Source organism: Dendrobates tinctorius, unplaced genomic scaffold (assembly GCF_039654945.1).
Source record: "Dendrobates tinctorius isolate UK_male_01 unplaced genomic scaffold, ASM3965494v1 ptg000138l, whole genome shotgun sequence".
NCBI lineage: Eukaryota > Metazoa > Chordata > Amphibia > Anura > Dendrobatidae > Dendrobates > Dendrobates tinctorius.
Genome location: NW_027361806.1, coordinates 159,938 through 181,164, shown reverse-complemented (window position 1 = coordinate 181,164; position 21,227 = coordinate 159,938). Strand labels below are relative to the sequence as shown.

The 21,227-nt window shown below is 44.7% G+C and overlaps 1 protein-coding gene across 4 annotated transcripts in view; it reads left to right on the top strand.

Moving 5' to 3' along the window:
- SLC5A9 (solute carrier family 5 member 9) overlaps positions 1-21,227 on the top strand; it is a 60,133-nt gene that overhangs the window by 1,876 nt on the left and 37,030 nt on the right. Inside the window, exons 1-4 of one of the 4 annotated variants that reach the window (XM_073544365.1) lie at positions 6,197-6,370; positions 6,560-6,650; positions 6,831-6,952; positions 15,522-15,593. In XM_073544365.1, the coding sequence (XP_073400466.1) occupies positions 6,839-6,952; positions 15,522-15,593 (186 nt within the window). In that variant the 5' untranslated portion in view covers positions 6,197-6,370; positions 6,560-6,650; positions 6,831-6,838. Of the gene's footprint in view, positions 1-6,196; positions 6,371-6,559; positions 6,651-6,830; positions 6,953-15,521; positions 15,594-21,227 lie in introns of those variants that run through there. The other 3 variants (XM_073544366.1, XM_073544368.1, XM_073544364.1) reach the window with 3 other exon arrangements.

Genomic DNA, 21,227 nt, shown 5'->3' with positions numbered 1-21,227 from the left:
TGAAGACTCAGACGTCAAGGTTAGATTTCAGAAAGGCAGATTTTAAGGGATTCAGAAAGAGAATTGGAGGGATCCAATGGCTGGATATCCTTAAAGACAAAAATGTCCAGGAAGGATGGGAAATCTTGAAAAATGAAATTCTCAAAGCACAATTGTTAACAATTCCGAAAAGAGGGAAGAATAGGAAGCATTTAAGGAAACCAGGAAGGATGAACACAGAACTTAAGCACATGCTAAAAAGGAAGAAAAAAATGTTTATAAAATGGAAAGACGGAGGCATATCTAAAGAAGAATATAATGCTGTCTGCAGAACCTGCAGGGCACAAATCAGATTACTAAAGCTGAAAATGAATTGAGGCTTGCAAGAGACGTCAAAAGCAAGAATAAAGGATTTATGGGATATGTCAAAAGTAAAAGAAAAGTCAATGATGCTATAGGATTTTTACAGGATGAAAATGATGAAATGGTAAGACAGGATGTTGAGAAGGCCGAACTTTTAAATTCCTATTTTGCATCTGTTTTCTCTCAGAAAGGAAATGTAACATCAACTGTTCTTCACTGTCCTATTAAGGGAATAGAAGAATCCAGGATATCTATAAACGGTAAAATAGTGAGGAAACACTTAGCTAACCTAAATGAATTCAAGTCTCCAGGTCCAGATGAATTACACCCCAGAGTACTGAAGGAGATAGCAGAAGATATTTTTGAACCTCTCTCCATAATCTCTGAAAATTCTTGGAGAACAGGAGAAGTCCCAGAAGACTGGAGAAGAGCAAATTTTGTTCCTATCTTCAAAAAGGGGAAGAAGGTGGACCCAGGCAACTATAGGCCGGTGAGTCTGACTTCTATACCAGGAAAGATCTTTGAACAAATCATTAAACAACATGTATGTAAGTACCTGGATAAGAATTAAGTGGTTAAACAGAGTCAGCATGGGTTTGTAACTAATAAGTCCTGTCAGACTAACTTAATTTCCTTCTATGACAGAATCACTGAGTGGGTGGATCAGGGAAATGCTGTAGATATAAGTATATCTTGACTTCAGCAAAGCATTTGACAAAGTATCTCACACAATCCTTATTGAAAAAATGGCTAAGTATGGAATGGACAAGGCAACTGTTAGGTGGATTCATAACTGGCTTAGTGATCGGACCCAAAGAGTGGTCATAAATGGCTGCACATCCAGTTGGAAGAATGTCTCAAGTGGGGTACCACAGGGCTCTGTCCTGGGCCCTGTATTGTTCAACATCTTTATCAACGATTTAGATTAAGGAATTGAGGGTAAACTGATTAAATTTGCTGATGACACAAAGCTAGGAGGGATAGCTAATACTAGAGAAGAGAGAGAGAGGATTCAAAAAGATATAAATAAACTGGAGCAGTGGGCAGCAACTAACAGAATGGTTTTTAACAGGGAAAAATGCAAAGTACTACGTCTGGGTAATGAGATATGAAAAAGCATATACAGAATGGGAGGAATAGGGCTAAGCAACAGCACATGTGAAAAAGACTTGGGTATACTAATTGATCACAGACTGAATATGAGTCAACAGTGTGATGCAGCAGCAAAAAAGGCAAATGCAATTCTAGGATGTGTTAACAGAAGCACACAGTCTAGATCACGTGAAGTCATTATTGCCCTCTACTCCTCTTTGGTCAGACCTCATCTGGAATACTGTGTCAAGTTTTGGGCGCCACATTATAAAAAAGACATCAACAGACTGGAGCAAGTTCAGAAAAGAGCGACCAGAATGGTGACCGGTCTGCAAACCCTGTCTTATGAGGAAAGGTTGCAGGATTTGGGAATGTTTCGCTTGCAGAAGAGAAGACTGAGAGGAGACTTAATAGCTGTCTACAAATATCTCAAGGGCTGTCACATTGTAGAAGGATCATCTTTATTCTCATTTGCACAAGGAAAGACAAGAAGCAATGGGATGAAACTGAATGGGAGGAGACACAGATTAGATATTAGAAAAACTTTTTGACAGTTAGAGTGATCAATGATTGGAACAGGCTGCCACGAGAGGTGGTGAGTTCTCCTTCAATAGAAGTCTTCAAACAGACGCTGGACAGATATCTGTCTGGGACGATATAGCGAATCCTATAGCACAGAGGGTTGGACCAGATGGCCCAGGAGGTCCCTTCCAACTCTACGATTCTGATTCTATTATTATACAGCATGGGAGCTAATGCGGGGACCATTATATAGCATGGGGGCTAATGCAGGGGCCATTGTATAGCATGGGAGCTAATGCGGGGGCCATTATATAGCTTTGGGGCTAATGCAGGGCCCATTATACAGCATGGGGGCTAATGTGGGGGACATTATACAGCCTGGGATCTAATGCGGGGGGCCATTATACAGCATGGGAGCTAATGTGGGGGCCATTATATAGCGTGGGGGCTAATGCGGGGACCATTATATAGCATGGGGGCTAATGTGGGGGCCATTATACAGCATGGGAGCTAATGCGGGGGCCATTATATAGCTTTGGGGCTAATGCAGGGCCCATTATACAGCATGGGGCTAATGTGGGGGACATTATACAGCCTGGGATCTAATGCGGGGGGCCATTATACAGCATGGGAGCTAATGCGGGGGCCATTATATAGCTTTGGGGCTAATGCAGGGCCCATTATACAGCATGGGGGCTAATGTGGGGGACATTATACAGCCTGGGATCTAATGCGGGGGGCCATTATACAGCATGGGAGCTAATGCGGGGGCCATTATATAGCGTGGGGGCTAATGTGGGGACCATTATATAGCATGGGGGCTAATGTGGGGGCCATTATACAGCATGGGAGCTAATGCGGGGGCCATTATACAGCATGGGAGCTAATGCGGGGGCCATTATACAGCATGGGGGCTAAAGCGGGGGCCATTATACAGCATGGGAGCTAATGCGGGGGCCATTATACAGCATGGGGGCTAATGCGGGGGCCATTATACAGCATGGGGGCTAAAGCGGGGCCATTGTATAGCATGTGAGAATCATTATACAGTTTGAAGGCTACTGTGGAGGCCAACATACAGTGTGGGTGCTACTGTGGGGGGCTGTGAAACTATGGAGTCACAAAGGAGGGGTTATTACTATGTAAGAGACACAGTGATGTCATTATTATGTGAGAAAGTATGGGGAGCATTTCTTTTCTGCCACACAGTAGGTGCAGTAATAGGGGCCCATATGGCAGCAGTATTGGTTTAGCAGTAGGATGAGGAGTTTGTGCAGGTGGTGATGGGGCTGGAAATGTGAGCATTCAAATGTGTTTTTGTTGTAATCTCTGCAAGTCAGTCTTGGCTGGAGAAGTCGTCATGTCGGTCTGAGCCAGATGGGAAAGATGAGAAAAGTGAACAATTCCATCAGAAATAATGTCAGCTATAAATCACTATTTGTTACTGTACTCTAATCTCTTATATTTTCTGCAGAACTGGTATTTGCCATTATATGGTCACCATATGGCGGTAGTGTTGGTCTTTGTGTACTGATTGATCTTCAGTTACATCATTATCATCTGCTGAGGTTCCCCTATACCCATGATGAAAGTGTGCCACCATACTGTAGTAGTAATCAAGGATTAGGGGCCCCCCTGAGCTGAACCCCTAGCTACGCCTCTGTCTCCACCCTAAGTCTAGCACCCAAAGATTGTATACCAACAGAAAGGAGGGTGGTCAAGGCTTGATAAGCATCCAAGCCACCATCACGGATGAACCAAGGAGTATCCAGGAATACATCAGAAGAATGGCACCAGAAGATGAGATGCTGAGAGAATGCCAAAGGCAGCAACAACAGATCTGGAACATGAAGCGCCATGGCAAGGCAAGCTGCTGCATGGTTTGTACCATCGTCCATCGACTGATAATGGAGGTGGCTGACATTGAGAAAGCTGGACTCCGAGACAGCACAGAGGCACTAATCATAGCGGCAGAAGAGCAAGCACTAAGTACCAGATCTATAGAAGCAGGAATCTACCTCACAAGACAAGACCCAAGGTGCAGACTATGCAAAGAAACCTCAGAAACCGTCCAACACATAGTGGCAAGATGCAAAATGCAAGAACAGCGTATACCTGACGCCACAACCACGTAGCGGGAATTGTATACAGGAACATCTGCGCAGCATGTGGGCTAAGCCCCCCTAAGTCCAGGTGGGAGACCCCAGAGAAAGTGGTGGAGAATGAAAGGGCTAAAATCCTGTGGGACTTCAAGATCCAGACAGATAAGCAGGTGTTGGCTAACCAACCAGACATTGTGATAGTAGACAAGGAGCAGAAGACAGCAATGATAATAGATGTGGCAGTGCCCAGTGACAGCAACATCAGAAAGAAGGAATATGAGAAGCTGGAGAAATACCAGGGCCTCAAAGGAGAACTGGAGAAGATGTGGAAGGTGAAGGCAGCAGTGATTCCAGTGGTGATAGGAGCACTTGGAGCAGTGACCCCTAAGATGGAAGAACGGCTACAACAGATCCCAGGAGCAACATCTGAGCTCTCTGTCCAGAAAAGTGCAATACTGGGAACATCCAAGATCCTGCGCAGAACCCTCAAACTCCCAGGCCTGGGACCTGAGAATGAGAATGGACAACAAAGACCAACCCCAGTGAGGGGTGAGATGGAAATCTTTATATATATAAATTCACAGCTGATTTACATCCACATGGAAGTTGAGTTGAACTTTGTGGTTATAAATTGAGGAGTAAGAAAAGTTATAAACCCTATCCCTGCAACAAACTCACTGATGAAGCCTCAGTTGACTCATTCTGCATCCAGCAGGTAAAGATATTTAACCCTGTTAAAATAAAAACAATTGTCATGTCTTCGCCTTTGGACAAACTGAACATCAAGAAGTCAGAGAGCAATCGCAGGCCTGGCATTCTGTTGATGTTCAATACATCGGTAGGAGTGGACAGTGGTGACAGCGCTGAATGGGCACAGGGTTCACGTGACATTACAACCTCATGGGAGCTCTGGGAATGAATCAAAGATGTTTTTATTTTACCGGTGGTCAAACATGGGGAATGAGTAGTGGACAAGCCCTTTAAGCACTTTTACACTAGAACAGGTGATGACTTGTTGTTCTGGTGTAAACTTTCTGCTGGTCTCGTTAGGATTATATTAACTGTTTGCTATAATTAATGTTTTTAACCTGATCACAGATTTATCACAAGTTTCTCAGAGCACAAATTCGGGTCTATTGCTTTGTTCTCAGTTATTTCTCTAGGTTTAAACACTAATAAATGATCTACTTTACCAATCATTACCCACATCTCACCTTCATGTTCAAGAGATTTCACACATCCTGCTTCTCTATGGATATTATTTAACTAACTCACACTGCTGGCACCTTAAAGGGAATCTGTCACCATATTTTTGCTACCTAATTTGAGAGCAGAATAGCATACAGACAGAGACCCTGATTCCAGCAATGTGTCACTTACTGGGCTTTTTTGCTGAAGTTTTGATAAAATCACAGTTTTATCAGCAGAAGATAATCACTAGAGGATGAATAAGCAAGGTAGTCAATCACATATATGAGCTATATATTACCCCGCCTCTAACACTGATTGGCAGCTTTCTTCTTTATGCAGGGTGTACACAGAAAGCAGCCAATCAGTGGTGTGGGTGGAGTTAGACAGAGCTCATCATTCAGAGAACTGGGAGATCCGCAGCAGAGAAAACAATAATTTTATCAAAACTGCATCTCAAGCAGCCCAGTAAGAGACACATCGCTGGAATCAGGGTCTCTGCCTCTACATTATGTTGCTCTCAGATGGTGTAGCAATAAGCTGTTAATATATTCCCTTTAAGAGAGCTATATAACAGTACCTTAGGGTGTAGGGTTATCATATAGAGAGAGTTATATCCCTAGGATTGCACATTAAATGCCATTTGCACACAATATGGATTAACTCTGATATGTTGTGGTCTCTTGTGCACAAGGACTGTAACATTACCTACGATTGTGAGATTTGGACAGGAAACTCCTATTAATTTGGTAACATCAGCAGCTTTTTTATTTTTTACACTGACTGTATTATATCTTCAGAATCCACAAAAGAAAAAAGGTAGCACTCATCGAGTTGAAGAAACTTCATCCATTTATTGACATATAAATCACATGTCGGGCCGGGGGAGTGACATAAGGAGTGCAGAAAGGCTGACAACGGCCGTTCACGCTACACAAGCGCTTCATCGGGTCCCCCGGCCCGACATGTGATTTATATGTCAATAAATGGATGAAGTTTCTTCAACTCGATGAGTGCTACCTTTTTTCTTTTGTGGATTCTGAGGATCGTCTAGTTCCAGGTCTAGCACCCGAGTCTACCAGTTGTCAGCTTCCTGCACACCGTGCACCATTCAGGAGTACACGGTAACAGCGGTGCCATCCGCGTTCTTTCTTGATTCATCTGTATTACATCTTCCTGTGCTGCTATTGTTACCTTAGTACTCTGCAGAATAAAGGGTTAATCTGCTCTTGGACAGGGGGAAAAAATATTAATTGCAAAAGTTATTAATTGCATTTTTTTTTTTTTACTTGGTTACTTTTCCTTACAATTAGATGCTGATTATATACGTCTGACACATGGTACCAGCTATGTGACGTCATATACCGGGTGCCATTGCATGGAGCTGAGCCCGCTCCATAGACGGTCAGTGTCGGCTGTTATATCGAGTGCTCTACTGATTGTCATCAATTGCTTATGCCAAATCAATAATTGTTAGGCAGCCGTCAGCAGGTTGATAAACTCGGTTAGTCATTAACATCTAGTTAGCTATCAATATGTAGATAAGTTATACTTCATCTGAAGGAGATGCATTTGTCACTTCAGCAGGAACCATGGACAATACCACCGAGCCCCCATCTACAGGTCCTAAATATGCCACCTTTGAGACTCCTGATATTATCGTTGTTGTCCTTTATTTTGCGTTTGTCCTTGCAGTTGGAATATGGGTAAGTCCATAGGTATTAACATGTTGCCTATTGTATGTTACGGCTCCGGCTAAGACCCATTCACTAACACTAGACTTGAGTACATGGTTTGGACATCATCAAAACCAAATTTTACAATTCTCTTACAACACAGATGCCCCTTTCTTCATCTACAGCTGCAACATCTGGAGTTGTCCCTTTGGACCCGGCTTTCTTTGGACCCTTACATTTTTAAGGGTAACAGATCATGGATGCTAGATTTCTGCAGATGGGGCATTTATCCAGGGATTTATTCTCAATGACCCAAACTAGGGAAAAATTGGAGAAAAAAATTCTCTCAGCTTCATAAAATTTATGGTACTTGGCACCTGCTTTTCGGTTTTTGTCTTCCTGCAGATCAAGATAGTTATAGTTAGCTTTGGCTCAGATGGGCGTATTTCACGGTCTGTGTTTGGACCACCATGCCTGGCCTGACCATGGGTCTCTCGACCTGAACTTGCAGTATCATAGACACATGTGAGGCTGTAACTTAAGGTTTTCGAAACCCGCAGTCAGTCAGGCCATTGTGGTCCACATACGGACCATAAAATATGCCTCTCTGTCCCCAGTCTAAAGTTTGGACAGTCATGGATGTTTTTGAGTTTATTGCACAATATGGGTTGTCTACTTGGCTAAAATCCTATTTATTGAGCATGGACCTACAACCCTTCCCTTTATCTTTTGGAAGATCATTGTCCAGGAGATCAAGATATTGATCTATTGAAGATACCAAGGATGTCGGTTACATTTGCACCCACTCAGCTCAAAATGATTGCTCTTCAGAGAAAATAGAACAGAACTTATATGATAAGTGAGTTCATTAGCCATTTTGGCATTGTTAAGGTCATCAAATGCAGGTCCTTCTGGAAATTGTCCTTTGTTACTCAACGTGGCTCAATGAGTGGCCGAAATACATGAATGATACACTCATTGTCACCCATGATCATGCAAATGCTGAGGTCTAGGTCCATTTGGCCATTCATACTCAAATCCCTAGGTCAGTTCCAAATATTATGGTTGGAAAAAAAAACAATGTCCATTGGTTTCAACCAAGAGATTGGAAAGAACTTGGTTGGGATTTAGATTCACTTTTGGATTTTGTTTCCCCCCCTATTGATCTATAAAGTAAAAAAAAAATCCATGATGGATGAACCGATTTTGCCCAAAAAAAAGAAAAAAGTGGTGATCAGATTGAACCAACAGGATTTAGTATAATCTTGAACATCATAATCTTATGTTTGCAGCTTTTATCCATCCAGATTTTGTTGGATTTTTTTTGTTTTTCTTTTCTTTTTATTTTAATGTATTTGACTAGAACTTGGAAGAAAATTTACGGATCGATCCATGTGACATCTAATTTATGGAAACTTGTGGGCTAGAAGAAAAAGATCATCTGTCAATGGGTATTGTCTGATTTTGAAGCTCATTTGTAAGTGAATGAAGTAGACTAGATCCCAGTAGATTTCAGACATCTTTTCATGGTTTTTCTTAAAAACCAGCAGACTTTTCGTGAATCATAGAACTGGTGGGGAATAGAGGGAAAACAAGGACGTAGCGAAGTGCACTTAAATGTTTTTCCACACCAAGGGTGCACCGAGCGTCTACGCAATGGTCCACGTGAATATTCTCTTCCCTGCACAAAGATTTCTGGCCATGTCTGGCTATGCTATATCAGTAGGGAACCAACACCAAGTGTTGAATGGTACATGATCATTTGGCAATTGGTTAGTTTACACCATGGATATTCATGATAGTTTTGTCTGGTTTTCACTACTCCAATATCAGCTGTATCTGCTATCTTCAGCCATTACATGTAATTAGACGTAATACAAAGGTCACTAGAAAGATACCGTTATAGAAAACACAAAGGAATATGGGAATTCCTCAGGTCATGAGTCTATAAAACGCAGATCTAAAACTAAAGGATCATTCAGACTTCACTGACTGTTCTTGTATGTAAATAGGTGCTTGAATGCAACCAGACAATGAGAAGACAGTGGTACTTAAGCAATACTATGTATTTAACCAGCACAGAATAAAATCTATTTAAATAAATATATACACATACAGATAAGGGCGATATTGTGGTTAGCAGTAACAAGATTTATACAATATATTATGACACTATCAGAAGACGGTGATGAGACTAGATACGATGTCTAGTCAACGTTCTTTTTATATTCACACTGTCCTTATTATCGAGCAGTTAAATGACGTGAAAAGTGATGATTACTATGTTTGCTTCGGCTTGATGGGCTTCACTCTCACTATCAGACCTATCACAGTCATATACCCTCTTATGCGTCGTTGCTCTCGTTACACTGGCCCTAATGGGGGTCACCGGTTATTTCCTACTAGGCCACAAGTCCTAAAGATGTGAGTCACATGATGCACACTACGCTCATCACCCTGGACATCGTCGTCCATGACACACGGCCCCGTCAAACAGTCTGTACTGTACATCTGCGCTGGAAGTAATGGCCAAAACTTTTTAAAGATGACTGGCAATCTTCTTTCCTTTGATCAGAATCAGGCCTTGGGTGCTTGATTGGAAAAGTCTAAAGTCTGGACATTGGGTCTTGACCTGTGAAGTCTGACCTTTGGGTCTTGACCTGCAAAGTCTGGACTTTGTGTCTTGACCTGCGAAGTCTTGACTTTGGGTCTTGACCGCAGAGTCTAGACTTTGGGTCTTGACCTAGGAAGTCTGGACTTTGGGTCTTGACCAGCGAATTATGGACTTTGGGTCTTGACCTGCAGAGTCTGGACTTTGGGTCTTGACCTGCAAAGTCTGGACTCTGGGTCTTGACCAGCGAAGTATGGACTTTGAGTCTTGATCTGCGAAGTTTGGACTTTGGGACTTGGCCTGCAAAGTCTGAACTTTAGGTCTTGATGTGCGAAATCTGAACTTTGGGTCTTGACCTGTGAATTCTGGACACTGGATCTTGACCTGCGAAGTCTGGACTTTTTGTCTTGACCTGCGAAATCTGGACTTTGCTACTTGACCATCGAAGTGTGGGTTTCGGTTTTTAACCTGCGAAGTCTGGCCTTTGGGGCTTGATCTACGAAGTATGGCCTCTATTCCCGTGGTAGCCACAAGTCCATCCCACTACTTGGGTGTCTTCTTCTTCTTCTTACATACTGGTGTAGGGTCGAAGGGCCGGGCTGGGGGGTGGTCCCTCTGTGTACCGCGCAGTGACGTACAGACACAAGATGGAGGCAAGTTTCGGGTGCAACAGGTCCAAGTTTATTCTCTCACCGTCCACACGACGGCCTTGCAGCACACCACAATACTCCTCAAGGCTCTCCGGTTACAGAACACATCGACGTACCGTACTTTTCACCTGGGACGTATATCTACGCAACGTCTCTTCGCACTTAGTGACGCTCTGACAGCTCCGTCACTGTGGCTGCCTTAGGCCTGTACACCAACAGTAATTTTACTGGTCAAACGTCGTTCCCTATACGGTATCCTTCACCAGGAGCCTCGTCTATACTGTGGTACTTTGTGTCAGGACCACCCCCCTGACTTCCTTTCTCCTCAGTCCCCTGGTTAGGTTCTCCTCACAGTGCCCCAACTGTCACAGTCTCCTCGTCACTTGAGCTCCCCCTGGGGACTGGAACTTTCTGGAACCCTCCTGTCAAATTTATAGCTTCCCCAGTTCCCTGTGACTCCGCCCCATGACCAACGGTTTCAAAAGCCCTAAGCTGATGTCAAGTCCTGAACTTACACTGCTCCCTGCCATCTAGTAGTCTACACAAGGTACTGCACGTCACCTACACTTTCCTAGCTGTTTTCCTTTCTGAAATCTGACCAGTCAGTCCGTCCGTCAGGTCACCTTCCCTACACTGGCAGTCACTGAGTTCCTGCTTCACCATCCCGGCCTTTTGTATTTAGCAGCTGCATCACAACTGTCAACTGACCTGACATCAATTTCAATCTCTTCTCTCGGGGAACCTTCTCTCCCTTCTGCAGTTCCTGATTGTCCAGTCGAACCAGCAGAGGGCAGCATTTAACTGCGAGTGCCGCTAAACATTGATTAACCCCTTCCTGACATCAGACGTACTATCCCGTCCATGGGACCTGGGCCCCTATGCCCATGGACGGGATAGTACGTCTACCGCGATCAGCGGCGCCCACGTGGTGAGCACCGCTGATCGCGGCCGGGTGTCAGCTGATTATCACAGCTGACACCCGGCACTATGTGTCAGGGGCGGTCACGGACCGCCCCTGACATGTTAACCCCTTGCACACCACGATCAAACATGATCGCGGTGTACCGGGGGTTAAAGGGAAGCATCGGCAGGGGGGGGCTCCCTGCGTGCTTCCCTGAGCCCCCCACGGCAGCGCAATGTGCAGCACTGCTGCGGGGGTCTCTTTCCCTACAGTCCCCCGAATCCAAGATGGCGACGGGGCCTTCGGGGGCCTGTAGGGAGCTGACTTCCTCAGTGCCTGCAAATCGCAGGCATGAGGAAGTCTGCAGAACTGCCTGTGACAGATTGCTGATCTGTCACAGTGATCTGTGATGTGACAGATCAGCGATCTGTCACAGGACAGTGATGTCCCACCTGGGACTATGTAATAAAGTAAAAAAAAAGTGTTAAAATAATTTTTAAAAAATCGCCAAATAAATTAGAAAAAAAAAAAAATATTCCCCCAATAAATCCATTTTTTTTAAATAAAAAAAAAACAATAAAAGTACACATATTAGGTATCGCCGCGTCCGTAACGACCTGCCCTATAAAACTATCCCATTAGTTAACCCCTTTAGCGAACCCCTTAAAAAATAAAAATAAAAAACGAAGCAAAAAATAATGATTTATTATCATACCGCCAAACAAAAAGTGCAATAACGCGCGATCAAAAAGACGCATATAAATAGCCATGGTACCGCAAAAGACGAGTGTCCATACAGCATTGTCAGTGAAAAAATAAAAAAGTTATAGTTTGCAGAATAAAGCGATGCAAAAATAGCTATTTTTTATATAAAATAGTTTTCATTGCATAAAACCGACAAAACATAAAAAAACGACCTAAATGAGGTATCGCTGTAACCGTACTGACCCGAAGAATAAAACCGCTTTATCAATTTTACTGCACGCGGAACGGTGTAAACGCACCCCCCCAAAAGATATTCATGAAACGCTGGTTTTTGTTCATTCTGCGTCCCAAAAATCGGAATAAAAAGTGATCAAAAAATGTCACGTGCCCGAAAATGGTACCAATAAAAACGTCAACTCGTCCCGCAAAAAATAAGACCTCGTATGACTCAGTGAGTTAAAATACGGAAAAATTATAGCTCTCAATATGTGGTGATGCAAAAACTATTTTTACAATAAAAAGCGTCTTTTAGCGTGCGACAGCCGCCAAACATAAAAACCGCCATAAATAGTAAATCAAACCCCCCGTTATCACCCCCTTAGTAAGGGAAAAATAATAAAATTAAAAGAAAATGTATTTATTTCCATTTTCCCATTAGGGTTAGGGCTAGGGCTAGGGTTAGGGCTAGGGCTAGGGTTAGGGCTAGGGCTAGGGTTAGGGCTAGGGTTAGAGCTAGGGTTAGAGCTAGGGCTAGGGTTAGGGCCAGGGTTAGGGTTAGGGCTAGGGCTAGGGTTAGGGCTAGGGCTGAGATTAGGGTTAAGGGTGTGTTGGCGTTAGGGTTGGAGTTAGAATTGGGGGTTTCCACTGTTTGGGCACAGCAGGTGCTCTCCAAATGCAACATGGCGTCTGATCTCAATTCCAGCCAATTCTGAGCTGAAAAAGTCAAATGGTGCTCCTTCCCTTCCAAGCTCTGCCATGCGCCCAAACAGTGTTTTATCCCCACATATGGGGTATCAGCCTACTCAGGACAAATTGCAAAACAACTTTTGGGGTCCAATTTCTCCTGTTACCGTTAGGAAAATAAAAAATTGGGGGCAAAAATATCATGTTTGTGGAAAAAATACTATTTTTTTATTTTCATGCCCGGGCATTATAAACTTCTGTGAAGCCCTTGGGGGTTCAAAGTGCTAACCACACATCTAGATAAGTTACTTAGGGGGTCTAGTTTCCAAAATGGGGTCATTTGTGGGGGTTTTCTTCTGTTTAGGTACATTAGGGGCTCTCCAAAGGCAACATGACACCCGCAGACCATTCCATCAAAGTCTGCATTCCAAAACGTCACTACTTCCCTTCCGAGCCCCGACGTGTGCCCATACAGTAGTTTTCTCCCACAAATGGGGTGTCAGCGTACTCATGACAAATTGGACAACAAATTTTGGGGTTCAATTTCTCCTGTTACCCTTGGGAAAATAAAAAAATTGGGGACTAATTGATCATGTTTGTGGAAAAAATATGATTTTTTTATTTTCATGCCCGGGCATTTTAAACTTCTGTGAAGCCCTTGGGGGTTCAAAGTGCTAACCACACATCTAAATAAGTTCCTTAGGGGATCTAGTTTCCAAAATGGGGTCATTTGTGGGGGGTTTCCACTGTTTAGGTAGATCAGGGGCTCTCCAAACGCACATGACACCCGCAGACCATTCCATCAAAGTCTGCATTCCAAAACGTCACTACTTCCCTTCCGAGCCCCGACATGTGCCCATACAGTAGTTTTCTCCCACATATGGGGTATCAGCGTACTCAGGACAAATTGGACAACAGCTTTGGGGTCCAATTTCTCCTGGTACCCTTGGGAAAATAAAAAAATTGGTGACTAAAAGATCATGTTTGTGGAAAAAATACGAATTTTTTATTTTCACGCCCGGGCGTTATAAACTTCTGTGAAGCACTGGAGGGGTCAAAGTGCTCACCACACATCTAGATAAGTTCCTTGGGGGTCTAGTTTCCAAAATGGTGTTATTTGTGGGGGGGTTTCCACTGTTTTGGTACATCAGGGGCTTTCCAAACACGACATGGTGTCAGATCTCAATTCCAGCCAAAAACGTCAAATGGTGCTGCTTCCCTTCCGAGCTCTGCCATGCACCCAAATAGTGGTTTACCCCCACATGTGGGGTATCAGCGTACTCAGGACAAATGGCACAATAACTTTTAGGGTCCTGTTACCCTTGGGAAAATAAAAATTGGGGGTGAAAAGATCATTTTTGTGGAAAAAATATGATTTTTTAATTGTACCGCTGTACGTTATAAACTTCTGTGAAGCCCTTGTGGGTTCCAAGTTCTCACCACATATCTAGATAAGTTCCTTGGGGGGGTCTAGTTTCGAAAATGGGGTCACTTGTGGGGGGTTTCCACTGTTTAGGTACATCAGGGGCTCTCCAAACGTGACATGGCGTCCGATCTGAATTCCAGCCAATTTTGCATTGAAAAAGTAAAACAGCGCTCCTTCCCTTCTGAGCTCTGCCATGCGCTGAAACAGTGGTTCCCCCCAACATATCAGGTATCAGCGTACTCAGGACAAATTGCACAATAACTTTTGCAGTCTAATTTGTCTTGTTACCCTTGGTAAAATAAAAAAAATTGAACCTGAAGTATTTTTTTTGTGAAAAAAAGTTAGATATTCATTTTTTTAAAAAATATTCAAAAAATTCCTGTGACGCACCTAAAGGGTTAATAAATTTCTTGAATGTGGTTTTGAGCACCTTAAGGGGTGCAGTTTTTAGAATGGTGTCACTTTTGGGTATTTTCTATCATATAGACCCCTCAAAGTGGCTTCAAATGTGATGTGGTCCGTAAAAATAAAATGGTGTTGCAAAAATGAGAAATCGCTGGTCAATTTTTAACCCTTATAACTTCCTAACAAAAAAAATTTTTGGTTGCAAAATTGTGCTGATGTAAAGTAAACATGTGGGAAATGTTACTTATCAAGTTTTTTGTGTGCCATATCTCTGTGATTTAAGGGCATAAAAATTCAAAGTTGGAAAATTGCGAAATTTTCAAAATTTTCGCCAAATTTCCATTTTTTTCACAAATAAACACAAGTTATTTGAATGAAATTTTACCACTATCATGAAGTACAATATGTTATGAGAAAACATAGAGTCAGAATCACCGGGATCCATAGAAGCGTTCCAGAGTTATGACCTCATAAAGGGACAGTGGTCAGAATTGTAAAAATTGGCCCGGTCATGAACGTGCAAACCACCCTTGGGGGTGAAGGGGTTAAATACCCCCTTACACGTACGGAAAAAAGAAACCAATTTCATCAGTGTTTTGGATCAGATTTTCATGAGTGTTTTATCAGTGCTTTCTCATTGTGGCAGTTTTTACCTTCAAAGTTATATCACAAAAAATAAGGAAGGGGCTTTCTCCAACTTCTTCTAGAAAACAGTGAAAAATGGACAGCAGTCGGATATGCATCCAAGTGCTTTCCGATTTTTTCATGGACCCACAGACTTGCATTGGTGAGTTTGATACAAGGCACAGATCAAAATCAGATAAGTCTCTGAGTTTTGGTGCAGACCACTCATTTGCAAAAATACACTGACGTATGAACAACTCCACAAACTATAGGTGCGAGATCTTCTGTGAAAAGCATGATAGAACTTGTACGAGAAACACTGACATCTAAATGAGCCCTAATAATACACTAACCAATTTTTTCATGTTTTTCAGTCTTCTGTCCGTGCAAGTCGGGGAACAGTAGGAGGATATTTCCTGGCTGGGAGATCAATGACCTGGTGGCCTGTAAGGATTGATATACAGTACTTATAATCATCATGACCTATATTCATGTTCATGTTTCCTTGATACAGTTAATCTGTTAAAGGAGTTGTTACATCTTCTATCTTCAGGAGCACACTGCATCCTGATGATTGACAGCTGTCACCAGCGACATGGCTGAACCACTGGTCCCAACTGAGCTCTCTCCCAGGCTGCAATCACAAACATATTGGCTTCTGCAACATTAGAGAAGCACATGGGCATTAAGGCTAGCCAGATTCTGTGCCCGGCCAGCTGCACTACGGGCGTAGGAATCTGACTACTGCAAAGGTGGTCGGTAACCTAGGCAATGGGCAATGCACAAAAGAATTAAAACTCACTCCGTTCTTGAGAATGGAAAGGATTTTTAATAAGATGTAATTTGCCAAGTTGCTTGTTACAAGCATTTGCAATGGTGCCCATTTAAGAGAGTGTGACAGCCCCTTTAAGCACTTAATTTAATCATTTTTTTTGCTATCTTTAAAAAAAAAAGAAAAGGATAAATCTGTTTCTTATTTGCATTTTTTTCTCTTTGCTATTGTAAGGAGATGTACATATTGCCCTGCTCCCCCCTTGAAGGCATCAGTGCTGTGTATAACGTGATGTGTAATCTAAATAATCTCCTGCATCTTGTGTACATCTTGTGTCATGTGAAGTGTAAGATGTTTGCCTATGTAATGTGATAATGTAAGATATTATAATGTACTAGCTGACAAGCCCGACGTTGTCTGGGCATAGTAACTAGTTAGTTATAACAAATTATAATGATTATATCTATATATATATATAGCCCCACCCACTCCACATAGCTGCATTCACTATAATATCCCACATCATCCCGTCAGCCAGAGCCACAGGACTACTATCCCTAATATCCCACATCATCCCGTCAGCCAGAGCCACCGGACTACTACCCCTAATATCTCACATCATCCCATCAGCCAGAGCCACCGGACTACTACCCCTAATATCTCACATCATCCCATCAACCAGAGCCACCAGACTACTACCCCTAATATCCCACATCATCCCGTCAGAGCCACCGGACTACTACCCCTAATATCCCACATCATCCCGTCAGCCAGAGCCACCGGACTACTACCCCTAATATCCCACATCATCCCGTCAGCCAGAGCCACCGGACTACTACCCCTAATATCTCACATCATCCCATCAGCCAGAGCCACCGGACTACTACCCCTAATATCCCACATCATCCCATCAGCCAGAGTCACCGGACTACTACCACTAATATCCCACATCATCCCGTCAGCCAGAGTCACCGGACTACTACCACTAATATCCCACATCATCCCGTCAGCCAGAGTCACCGGACTACTACCCCTAATATCCCACATCATCCCGTCAGCCAGAGCCACCGGACTACTACCCCTAATATCTCACATCATCCCGTCAGCCAGAGCCACCGGACTACTACCCCTAATATCCCACATCATCCCGTCAGCCAGAGTCACCGGACTACTACCACTAATATCCCACATCATCCTGTCAGAGCCACCGGACTACTTCCCCTAATATCCCACATCATCCCGTCAGCCAGAGCCACCGGACTACTACCCCTAATATCCCACATCATCCCATCAGCCAGAGCCACCGGACTACTACCCCTAATATCCCACATCATCCCATCAGCCAGAGCCACCGGACTACTACCCCTAATATCTCACATCATCCTGTCAGCCAGAGCTACCGGACTACTACCCCTAATATCTCACATCATCCTGTCAGCCAGAGCCACCGGACTACTACCCCTAATATCCCACATCATCCCGTCAGTCATAGCCACCGGACTACTACCACTAATATCCCACATCATCCCGTCAGCCAGAGCCACCGGACTACTACCCCTAATATCCCACATCATCCCGTCAGCCAGAGTCACCGGACTACTACCCCTAATATCCCACATCATCCCGTCAGCCAGAGTCACCGGACTACTACCACTAATATCCCACATCATCCCGTCAGCCAGAGTCACCGGACTACTACCCCTAATATCCCACATCATCCCGTCAGCCAGAGCCACCGGACTACTACCCCTAATATCTCACATCATCCCGTCAGCCAGAGCCACCGGACTACTACCCCTAATATCCCACATCATCCCGTCAGCCAGAGTCACCGGACTACTACCACTAATATCCCACATCATCCTGTCAGAGCCACCGGACTACTTCCCCTAATATCCCACATCATCCCGTCAGCCAGAGCCACCGGACTACTACCCCTAATATCCCACATCATCCCATCAGCCAGAGCCACCGGACTACTACCCCTAATATCCCACATCATCCCATCAGCCAGAGCCACCGGACTACTACCCCTAATATCCCACATCATCCTGTCAGCCAGAGCCACCGGACTACTTCCCCTAATATCCCACATCATCCCGTCAGCCAGAGCCACCGGACTACTACCCCTAATATCCCACATCATCCCATCAGCCAGAGCCACCGGACTACTACCCCTAATATCCCACATCATCCCATCAGCCAGAGCTACCGGACTACTACCCCTAATATCTCGCATCATCCCATCAGCCAGAGCCACCGGACTACTACCCCTAATATCCCACATCATCCCGTCAGCCATAGCCACCGGACTACTACCACTAATATCCCACATCATCCTGTCAGAGCCACCGGACTACTTCCCCTAATATCCCACATCATCCCGTCAGCCAGAGCCACCGGACTACTACCCCTAATATCCCACATCATCCCATCAGCCAGAGCCACCGGACTACTACCCCTAATATCCCACATCATCCCATCAGCCAGAGCCACTGGACTACTACCCCTAATATCCCACATCATCCCGTCAGCCAGAGCCACCGGACTACTACCCCTAATATCCCACATCATCCCGTCAGCCAGAGCCACCGGACTACTACCCCTAATATCCCACATCATCCCGTCAGCCAGAGCCACCGGACTACTACCCCTAATATCCCACATCATCCCATCAGCCATAGCCACCGGACTACTACCCCTAATATCCCACATCATCCCGTCAGCCAGAGCCACCGGACTACTACCCCTAATATCTCACATCATCCCATCAGCCAGAGCCACCGGACTACTACCCCTAATATCCCACATCATCCCGTCAGCCATAGCCACCGGACAACTACCACTAATATCCCACATCATCCCGTCACAGCCGCTGGACTACTACCCCTAATATCCCACATCATCCTGTCAGAGACACCGGACTACATAGTAACATAGTAACGTAGTTATTAAAGTTGAAGGAAGACTTTAAGTCCATCTAGTTCAACCCATATCCTATCCTAACTTGCCCTAACATGTTGATCCAGAGGAAGGAAAAAAAAAAAATGTGGCAAGCAGTAAGCTTCACATGGGGGAAAAATTCCTTCCCGACTCCACATACGGCAATCAGACTAGCTCCCTGGATCATCGCAATATCAAGGAAACTAGTGTATATAACCTGTAATATTATACTTTTCAAGAAAGGCATCCAGACCCGTCTTAAATTTTAGTAGGGAATCACTCATTACAACATCATACGGCAGAGAGTTCCATAGTCTCACTGCTCTTACAGTAAAGAATCCGCATCTGTGAGTATGCCTAAACTTTCTTTCCTCCAGACGTAGAGGATGCCCCCTTGTCCCCGTCACAGGTCTAAGAGTAAAAAGATCATTAGAAAGGTCTTGGTACTGTCCCCGCATATATTTATACATTGTAATAAGATCACCCCTAAGCCTTTGTTTTTCCAAACTAAATAACCCAAAGTGTAATAACCTGTCTTCATATTGCAGACCCCCCCAGTTCCCTAATAACCTTGGTCACTCTTCTCTGCACCCGCTCCAGTTCAGCTCTGTGTTTCTAAGACCTGTTTCACATTTCCGTTGTTGGCGGTCAGCTGACATCCGCCAAAAACGAAAAGTAACGGATCCGCCTCCGTTATGTGACATACGGATGTCAGCGGCCGCTATTTTGGTCGGATCCGCCGAAGATGCAAAGTGCTGGAGAGAGAGAGAGAGAGAGCGAATTTTCAGCGATCCCGGAACGCCATTACATGGTTAAAAGGTTCCCGGAGCAAAGCTTCCGGGCATGCGCACTTCAAAATAGCGGACCGTCAAGCAAAAAAAAACGTTGCATAGTCCATCTCATCCGCCCGGGAGATGCTAAAATTTTGACAGATCTGTCAAAAAACAGGTGGGACGGACGAGCATCAGTCAAGATCCGCTGCTAACGTAAGTCTATGGGGAAAAAAATCGAATCCGCCCCTTTTTTTGGTTGATCCGTTTTTTTCAAAAATTGGCGGATTCTGACTGACGTCAAAAAACGGAAGTGTGAAGCAGGCCTTATACACCGGAGAACATAGCTGTACACAGTATTCTAAGTGTGGTCGCATCAGTGACTTACGGCATATACTCGCGTATAAGCCAAGATTTTCAACCCATTTTTTGGGCTGAAAGTCCCCCTCTCGGCTTATACGTGAGTCACATACCGGGGGGATCGGCGGGGGAGGGGGAGCGGGGGTGTCAGAGATCATACTCACCCTTCTATGCAGCCCCCTTGCTTGTTCCATGTTCTTGGCGCTGCTCTTTCTTCCTGCTTCAGTGGTTACGTGGTACCGCTCATTAAACTCATGAATATGAGCATATACATGAGTTTAATGAGTGGTACCATGTGACCGCTGAAGCAGGAAGAAAGAGCAGCACCAAGAACATGGAACAAACAGGGGGGCTGCGCTGCAGAGACATGCGCCAGGACCGGGTGAGTATGAACGGGGGGAAGCATATTCACCTGTTCCTGCGCGTCGCTCTGCTGTCTTGCGTCCTCTGCAGTGACATTCAGGTTAGAGGGCGAGATTGCGCCCTCTGCCTGCACAGCCACTGCAGAGCCAGCAACGCTGATGAGCAGGGGGCAAAGATGGAGGAGAGTATACAGTTTTTTGTTTTTTTTGTAATGGAGGCAGCGGCAGCAGTAGCAACATGATGGGGCCACTCACTGTGCAGCGATAACTGGGGCCACACACTGTGCAGCATAACTGGGGCCACTCACTGTGCAGCATTATCTGGGGCCATTCACTGTGCAGCATTATAAGGGGCCACTCACTGTGCAGCATTATCTGGGGCCAATCACTGTGCAGCACTATCTGGGGCCATTCACTGTGCAGCGATAACTGGGGCCACACACTGTGCAGCATAACTGGGGCCACTCACTGTGCAGCATTATCTGGGGCCATTCACTGTGCAGCATTATAGGGGGCCACTCACCGTGCAGCATTATCTGGGGCCAATCACTGTGCAGCACTATCTGGGGCCACTCACTGTGCAGCATTATCTGGGGCCACTCACTGTGCAGCATAACTGGGGCCACACACTGTGCAGCATTATCTGGGGCCACTCACTGTGCAGCATTATCTGGGGCCATTCACTGTGCAGCATTATAAGGGGCCACTCACCGTGCAGCATTATCTGGGGCCAATCACTGTGCAGCATTATCTGGGGCCACACACTGTGCAGCATTATCTGGGGCCACACACTGTGCAGCATTATCTGGGGCCACTCACTGTGCAGCACTATCTGGGGCTATTCACTGTGCAGCATTAAAAGGGGCCACTCAC